This window comes from Talpa occidentalis, unplaced genomic scaffold, assembly GCF_014898055.3.
Source record: "Talpa occidentalis isolate TD23 unplaced genomic scaffold, MPIMG_talOcc4v2.1 talOcc4.14, whole genome shotgun sequence".
Taxonomy (NCBI): Eukaryota; Metazoa; Chordata; class Mammalia; order Eulipotyphla; family Talpidae; genus Talpa; species Talpa occidentalis.
In genome coordinates, this window is record NW_023601433.1 from 49,865 (window position 1) to 59,032 (window position 9,168).

Here is a 9,168-nt window from a genome sequence, read left to right on the forward strand (position 1 = left end):
TCAAAATATACAGTTACCATGTGGCCAACAGCGGAGCTCTGAATAGGGTATGAGGTGAAAAGAGAGTTTTGAGAGTATCCTCATGGTGGCACAAAGGGTTCAGTCTCAGCACTATGAAGCTACGACAACTACCGAAGGATGAGTTGGATCCCTGACCAGGGATCTGACTCACATGGCGCAGCAGACCTCTCCTGTCTCCCTGCTGCTCCCCTCAGCAGTGTATTTCAATAGATCTGCCTGTTCTGCTCCCCACTCTGTCTCTGGTGAATCATCTCATCCCCCACCCAATGCCCTGACCTCTGGTTTACATATAAATAAGTAAAATAAATCTTAAAAAAAGGGAGACCTGGTTCTAAGAGAGAAGAATGCCCTTATGAGACCCATGTTTACACAGTAACAGTCTAATGCACCCACTGAGCCCAGAAGATCACATATGCCCACAGAACCACCGTGGACGCTATAATTTCAGTGATGTCAAATCTGACCCAGGGCACACATTTGTACAGCAGGGAGGCAGGACAATTGGAAAATTCATAGTAGACTGACCTGAAAGACTGGAAGGAAATTGTAAATAATGATCAAATACTAAGCAGAACAACAAGAAAACAATCATATTTGAACCCTTGGTGTCCATTATATATGTTGAACTATGTTATCACTTTTTACAATTGAATACATGATAAAATTTGTTTATTTCTCTGAAAGTATAAACAAGTTATGAAGAGAATGTGTGTGAAAAGACTGGCATTTCCATTGATATTCACACCAAAAAGAATGAAATAGCTGTGATTATTTCATTCAAGTTAAAGAAGGAGGGGCCTCTCTAGTGGCACAAGGGGTTAAGAGGCAGCACTATGAAGCTATCTGCAGCCACTGCAGCATGAGTTCGATCCCCGGCCAGGGAGGTGACCCAAATGGCGCAGCAGACCTCTCCTGTCTCGCCCGCTGCTCCCCTCAGCAGTGTATTTCAGTCAGTCTGCCTGTTCTGCTCCCTACTCTGTCTCTGGTGAATCCTCTCACACAACCCCTTCTGCCATACCTCTGGCCTGCAGCCCAGCTCTTGTATACATAAATAAATAAATCTTAAAAAAAAAGTTAAAGGAGGTGAAGGACCTGAACACTGAAAATTATAAAACTCTAGTAAAGGAAACAAAAGATAAGAAGAAATAGAAAGATGTCCTGTGCTCCTAGGTGGGAAGAATTAACATCATAAATGGTTTATTGTCCAGAGCTATTTACAGAGCTAATACCTATCCACATACCAAGGAGGTTTTTTGTAAGAAAAGAGAACAATCACTGCATTTATGTGAACCCACAGAAGGTCCCAAATAGCAAAAAAAAATCTTGAGAGAAAAAGTGAAATGTAACGATCACACTTCCTGACTTCAAAATATATTAAATGCCAATGGTAATGAAAACATTATTTTACTGGAACAAAACCAGAACTCAGAGCAATGGAAGGCAATTAAAAACCCAGAAAGCAAATAATGAAATACGAAGAGTTCATCTTGGACAAAGGAGCTAAAATCATACAATTCAGACAAGACAGCCTCTTTAATAAATAATACTGGGATGGGGACCCCTGGCGGCCAAGGGGTTAAGAGTCAGTGCTATATATACAGCATGGCCATTCCAGGCCAGAGAGCTGACTCACATGTGGCACAGCAAACCTCACCTGTCTCCCTCACTGCTTCCCTCAGCAGTGCATTGCAGTGGATCTATGTGTTCTGCTCCTTACTTTCTTTCTGGTGGACCCTCTCAAGCCCAGAACATCTGGTCTACACCCCAGTTCTTCCATGCATAAATATATCTTCCTAAAAAATGGTTTCAGGAAACATGTATAGTGACTTGCAAAACTAAGAAGCAAGACCCATTCAAAACTCCATACAGAAAACTAATTCCAAATGGCTGAAACGTTTGGACATAAGAGCCCAAAGCATGAAGTACTGAAAGCAAATAAGGGGTACACTATAGGACAGCTGCTACAAAATGCATTAGGGAACACAACCCCAACACCAAGGGAAAGAAAAGCAAAATTCAACATGTGGGACAACACCAAACCTAAAAGCTTTTAGAACTCAAAAGAAACCAGCATAGAAACAGAAAGGCACCCTATAGAATATAAAAAATATTTGCATGTCACACATCTGACAAGGAGTTCATTCCAAAATTTATAATGTATCCGGGCCTCCCTTGTGGCGCAAGGGGTTAAGACACAATGCTAGGAGGCTATTCCCAGTCACTGCAGCATGAGTTTGAGCCATTAGAGCAGTACAGTCCCTGCAGATAACGGTGCAGAGATTTCTTAAAGAAATAAAAATAGAAATTCCATATGATCAGCAATACTTCTATAAGTTATTTATCCCAACGTGAAAACTCATTACAAGATTCATCTACACCTAAGAGCAGAGCAGCACTGTTCCCAACTGCCCAGCTAAGCTAAAGAAAACAAATCACTCACCAGAGATTTATCCATTGTCCACTGCTCTCAAAGATGCCAGAGGACTCTGGAGGCGGCGCTGGGAGAGGTGATGGAATCCTGCAGGAAAGGACTGAGGCAGCTGGTCCCGGGTCCTGGAGTCTCCTGTCCAGAGCGCTCCACACACTGCCTGGGAGAGACCAGAGTCACTGCGCGTGACAGCTGTGCTTACACTCTGAGAAGGAGCAGGAAAGGACCCACTAGTCCATTATTAATACTATCTGGGTTTACAATTTACCGTAAGTTAATAAAAACTGATGATTCCTAAGACTGACTAGTAGTCCATGTGAAGAACTAAACAAAAGTTTCAAAGATGATTAATCACTTAAAAAGGGCTTTCCCTGGTGGCCCAGGGGGCGGAGCCCAGCGCTGTGAAACGTTGCAGCACGGGTTTGATCCCCGAAGGCCAACCCGGGAGAATCCCACATCTCGCAGCAGAAATCACCTGTCTCGCCCACTGCTGCCCTCTGCAGTGTATTTCAGTCAGTCTGCCTGTTCTGCTCCCCGCTCTGTCTCTGGTGGATCCTCTCACCCTTCCGTGCATCTGGCCTGTACCCAGGTTCTTGTACGCATGAATAAATAAATCTTAAAAAAAAATCACTTAAGGGCCTCCCCGGTGGTGCAGCGGTTGAGCACTGGGTTGCGAAGCTGCCCGCAGCCTCTGCAGTGCCAGTTCGATCCCGGGCTGCTCCCCGGCCACCAGAGGAGGGTCCCACATGGTGCACAGACCTCTCCTGCCGCCCGCTGCTCCCCTCAGCAGTGTATTTCGTCAGTCTGCCTGTTCTGTTCCCTGCTCTGTCTCTGGTGAATCCTCTCACCCTCCCGCGCTTCTGACTGTACCCAGTGCTTGTATGTATAAGCAAACAAATAAATAAATAAATCTTAAAAAAAATTTAAAAAATGAATTAAAAAAATTGGACACAATTTCAAAGGAAATGATGCACCTTATGCACTTCTTTGGCAGGACGGACACTCCCAGGAATGGTTCCGAGAGCCCGGCTTCATGTCCTCGTACACCCCGGTGCCCATGCCCTGGATGTGCCTGGGGTGTCCCCCCAAGGGAAAGAGGGCGCACACGCACGGGAGGAAAAGCACTTTTCCAGGGGTCTGGCCTCCGGGACACCGTCCTCCTGGGGAGACCCGGGGTCACGGGCAGGCACGCGGTGGGGCGGCGGCCACGATAAACGGGCACAAAGGACGGGAAACTCTTACCCGCCGGGCCGGTCAGGGCCGGGACCTCCGCAGCCCGCGTGTCCTCGGGCCACGCCGCGAGGGACGCGAGACCCCGGAACGCAGCCCCGTCCGCGTCCGGAGGGAAACGGCGCGCGCTCCAGGGTGAGCTCGGGGTCTCCGGGAGAAAACGCTCGGGGACCCGCGGAAGCCACACCCGGGGCGGGCGCACGTGGCGGGGGTTCCGCAGCCCACGACAGCCGTCCCAGGGCGTCACAGCGCACGGAACTCCCGGAAACGCGGAGGGGCGGCCGTCGGGGGGCTCGCCCGTGTCCAGGGCGGGGACCCCGCTCCCCTCGCCCCCAGCCTCGCCCCCGCGGACCCTCCTGGCGCCTGTTCCGGGCCACGGGCCCCCTCACCCGCCTCAGGCCTCCCCGGCGCCTCCCCGCCGCGCCCGCCCCCGCTCCCGCACGCGGGTCCTCAGCCTCACCCCAAGCCCAGCCTCGGCGACAAGGCCGCTCGCAACCCGCGGCGGGGGAGCAGCGACCGCGGAGGCCCCGGGCCCCGGAAAGACGGGGAGGACGCGGGGCCGCGCCTGCGCAGACGAGGCCGGCGAGGCAGGACGCCCCTGGGCGGAGCCCTGGGCGGGAACCGCGTGTTCTCAGGAGACTACATTTCCCACAATCCCGTGTGCCGCGCGTCCGGGAGCGTCAGGCGCGCGTCCTCCCCCAGTGGGGCTCAGGGACATATTGGGTGGTGGGGCCACGTGAGCGCGGCCTTGCAGACCGCCCAGCGCGCCGGAACCGAGTCTGTTTGGCGAAGAAAAAGAGGAGAGTGTTTTGATGCCAGAGAAGTGGGTTCCTCTCACTCTGCTCTCTCCCTGCGCTTGGGGAGCTGCACCCCCAGGAGGGTGTTTAGGGCACACTCCCTGGACAGCATCTTGAATAAACCCATGTGAAGGCCTTTCTTGTGTCGTAGCTTTGCCTTTCTGGGCGCCAGTGAGAAACCGGTTTGGAGGCTCCCAGATGGGACTCTGTACCCTCAGACCCCATTCTCTCCATGCACCGTGTTGTTAGGAGTTGGCGCCTCAACTCCTTCCGGGGTTCCCAAAAACTACACGGAGCCAGAGATGCAAAAGCAAAAAAGCTTTATTGCTAGCTTAAGCTAGGGCCCGACTCTGCCTGGTGTACTGACACAGCAGTCTCATCAGGTTGAGAGAAGGACCCCTTTAAGGGTGACAAGTTGTTTTTTATACTCTGTTACAGCAGAAAAAAGGGACCTTTCATATCAGAAAAAGGGGACCTTTCACAATGGGGACCAAGTTCAATCTGATTGTGTACCTTTCTTTGGCAGCCTTTAAGTTTCGTTCACCCTGGCCTTGTGGTTCTTGTGGTTTTACCCTGCAACGGACAGCTGTGCTCTTTAAAACGGTCGTTTTTCCTTAAAATGGCTGCTGTCTTGCTATGTTTAGTCCTTTAACATCTTACAGTGTGAGGGCTTAGAGTTGCTGGAGGCCTCCAGGCTGAGCCAGGGTCCTTCCACCTGTATCTTAAAAGGTCTGATTTTGAGGGGCTCGCAGTCTCCTCATTTCTCGCTAAATGGGCTTTTAACGACATTTTCCATCCTGCCAGACAGATTTTAAGAGTTACTGCATCCTGACCAAAAACTAAGCAACTGCTGTGTGACCCACTACCAGCACTGCCTGCCTGTGACGGACATCAGGCCCAGAGACACACACTCTCTTCCCACACATTCTGTCATTCCTAAATAATGCCTCCTAATATATTTACATGTAGTGTTCAACATGTATCACAGCCATGAGAGTGTTCGTTGTATAGGCCGTGAAAATGGACTGTTAAATTGGGTACGATTTTATAGGTCCTGATTGAGAATTGCCGAGGCATTGCTTCTCATTGTACATGTGACTAGTTAAAGTAGAAATTGTTAAGAGTCACAGTTCAACAGAAGACCAGACAAGGAATGGAAATAGAGGAATTTATGACACAGAGATACTGATAAATGTCCACTCACACCTTGTGCAGCTATGTGGATGCGTCAGAGTTCAGAAGGAGAGAGTTGCAGGAAATGGGGCATGTGAATGTATTAGGCTACCTAACTGGAGTGCTTCAACTTTTCTGAACTGAGATTATATTATTTGAGGTAAACCTAAAACAGTAAGACTATTGCCCACTCTGTGGAGGTCCAGGGCCAATCATGGGGAGGGCCTGTGAGGGACTACCATTGCCAATATGTGCAAATGAGCTCATGTAAAGAAATTATATGTTTGTGATTCTTCAGGGTGTGATTGAGGCAATGTAGCAAGATCCTCTATGAGGGTACCATGGAGTGTTGGACGAAAGTTCTTGACAATACTTCTACATAATTATCAATATACACATTACAACGTCCACTGTTACTAAACAGACAAAAGTGTAGTTGTTGCAAAATACAATCAAAACTATTTAGATTTGAGGCCTGTGTGAATGGAGCCTGACACTGTGTTGACAACCAGTTTATTGTTCCTATAGTTTACCAAATCCTTGAACAAGGAGGAATTGGTTAATGTTGATGAAGGATAATGTAATCAGGGTCTCCCTGGTAGCCTAGAAATTAAGTCTCACCCTTATTACTGCTAAGGCCTGAGTTTGATCCAGGCCAGGGAGCTTACCCACATGGCACAACAGACCTCTCCTTTCATGCCCGCTGCTCCTCTTCACAGTGTATTTCATTTACTCTGCCTGTTCAGCTCCTAACTCTGTCGCTGATGAATCCTCTCACCAACGGCACCACTGGCCTACATTCTTGTTCTTCTATGCAAAAAAAAAAAAAATACAAATAAAGTTATCAAATATACCTGAGGATATACACATAAAAATCAGTCGGGTTTATGGGCCTCCCTGGTGGCAGAAGGGTCAAAGTCTTAGTGGTATCAAGCTGTCGCTAGACACAACAGCATGAGTTCGATCCCCAGGCAAGGAGCGGACCCACATGGTGCAGCAGAACTCTCCTGTCTGGTCCGCTGCTCCCCTTCACAGTGCATTTCAGCAGATCTGCCTGTTCTTCTCCCTACTCTGTCTCTGGTGAATCTTCTCACCACCGCCCCAACCCAACCTCGGCTTCAACCTCTGATCTTATATGCATAAATAAGTAATTTTTTTTAAAAAAATCAGCTTTATTGAAACATACTTAGTTCAGCTACCAGTGTATGCTCTTTGGTCAAAATCAAGTTGCAGGCATTTAAGAAGCATTCTTGTTCTTCTGATTCCTGAATCCCATTGTTGGTGGTCAACATAGAGGCTCATTACTTAGCTAATGTGCACACACACAACTCTATGCTCTGTGTTTGGAAAGTCACCTGTTCTTTCATCATATGCCTGTGAAGATTTCTTTTGGAAATGTTAAATAATAGTCCTGATCCCTATTACTACCATGAAGATACATCAGGATTTTAATCAGCTGTCAGCATATTTCCATAAGGAGAAATTGATGAAATGATTTGAACTCCAGCATGTTCCTATGTCTGACTTTTATGCCAACGATGAAGGCCATACTCGTCTTGGTGATTTAATTTTTTTTAAAGATTTATTTATTTATTTATACAAGCACTGGGTACAGTCAGAAGCGCGGGAAGGTGAGAGAATTCACCAGAGCCAGAGCGGGGAGCAGAGCAGGCAGAAGGACCAAAGTACACTGCTGAGGGGAGCAGCGGGCAGCAGGAGAGGTCTGTGCGCCATATGGGACCCTCCTCTGGTGGCCGGGGAGCAGCCGGGGATGGAACCGGTGCCGCAGAGGCCGCGGGCAGCTTCGCAACCCAGCGCTCATCCGCTGTGCCACCGGGGAGGCCCCCGTCTTGGTGATTTAAATCAATGTTTTGGGTCAACTAGAAGCAGTACCTCCATTCAGAGGTTCTTGATACATGGCACAGTACTGTCCTAAATTTACCTGCAAGATAGACAAGAACAAATCCATCTACTAGGAGAATCTCTCAGATGTTTGAGGCAGCAAAAAAGCGAACGCATGACTTCACACACACAAGGGGAGAAAGCCAGAGAATGGAGTGAATTAGAGCTGTGTTACATTCATCCCCACTTCATAATATCCCAAGTGTGACTGATAAAAAGTACACAAAAATAATTATATCTCAACCATCATATTGAATATTTTCTACACTCTCGACATTCATAGGGTTTGGCTCCAATGTGAGTTTCTGATGTACAGTGAGGTGTGATTTCCTGTACAATGTTTTCTTACACTTTAGACATTCATAGCGCTTCTCATGTTCCATGACTTCCCAGAAGGTTACACTTTGACAGGAGAGTTTTCCTACACTCTTGACTATCATAGAGTTCCTTTGTGACTTCCTTGAAGTACAAAGAGGAGTGATTTCCGGTGGAACGTTTTCTTACACTTTGAACTTTCATAGGGTTTTTCTGGTGTGAGAGTTGTCTGATGAACACTCAGGCCTGACTTGTGACAGAATGATTTCTTACATCCTTTACATTTATAATGCTTCATGCCTGTGTGAATTTTTTTAAGATTTATTTATTTTACAAGAACTGGGGTACATCCCAGCCGGGGGGAAGGGTGAAAGGATTCACCAGAGAGAACAAGAGCAGGGAGCAGAACAGGCAGATGGACTGGAAACATTGCTGAGGGGAGTAGGAGGAGAGACAGGAAAGTTCTGCCTGCACTGCAGGGTAAATGTTTTTTCAGGCTTTTCTGCCCTCCCACAATTAGGATCGCCCCTGCTTGAGGGGGCACCTATAGTGTTACATTATTGCAAACTGTCTTATTTACTTCTGTGGGCCATGGGAGGAGTATTGAGAGATTCACCAAGAGAAGCAGAAGCAGAAAAGCAGAAGAGGCAGGAGAGAGAACGGTAGAAAGGAAGTCAGAGAAGCCCAGACTTGCCGGGAGCTTGGAGGCCTTCTGGCCTCCTGGCCCCCAGGGAATCTCTGCCTGCCATGTACCTGTTTGCCACACTACATGAGAAAGCTCAATAAAAGCCTGAGAAAGCCACTGAGGGCTCCAGGACTCTCCTTTACCCGTCTGCTGGATCAGAATACCTGCTCAGTGCCCATCCTGCCCCTACAGGCACCATGTAGGTATCTCCCTGGCCCGCCCAGAATCGAACCGGCACTACAGAGGCTGCAGACACCTTCACAGCACTGTGCTCAACCTGCTGCACCACCGGGGAGCCCCCTTATGAGTTTTGATGTACACTGAGGTCTGTCTTCCAGGAGAAAGGTTTCCCACTTTCTTTATAGCCAAAGAACCTTGTAGTGACACTTCCCTGATACCTTTTGTGTAAGGAAATATCAGATGTTTCAGAAGGTTTATCACCTCTTTGTATTTTCTCATGCTCAGTAAAAAGACATTTCAGACATTTCACCACATGTATTATATTAAAAAATATTCTGTTCTAATAGAGTTCTCTCAAGCTGACTGACATGAAATTGAAGCTGAGTTTACCCCCACTTTCATTACATGTATGCTGTTCATCTTCAAAATGTTGATGA

General features: G+C 47.9%; 1 protein-coding gene across 8 annotated transcripts in view; it reads right to left on the reverse strand.

Annotated features, from left to right (window-relative positions):
• The window catches only part of LOC119245116 (zinc finger protein 254-like), a 43,047-nt gene extending 38,832 nt beyond the window's left edge, over window positions 1-4,215 (reverse strand). For 5 of the 8 annotated variants that reach the window (XR_008551613.1, XM_054694695.1, XM_054694694.1 and 2 more), the window contains exons 1-2: window positions 4,140-4,215; window positions 2,462-2,654 (exon numbers count right to left, since the gene is read on the reverse strand). Coding sequence is in view for 5 of the 8 variants with exons in the window: in XM_054694695.1 (XP_054550670.1) it covers window positions 2,462-2,476 (15 nt within the window). In the remaining 3 variants the exon portion in view is untranslated. Of the gene's footprint in view, window positions 1-1,675; window positions 1,775-2,461; window positions 2,655-3,423; window positions 3,636-4,139 lie in introns of those variants that run through there. The other 3 variants (XM_054694688.1, XM_054694689.1, XM_054694690.1) reach the window with 3 other exon arrangements.
• Between the last annotated feature and the right edge of the window lie 4,953 nt (window positions 4,216-9,168).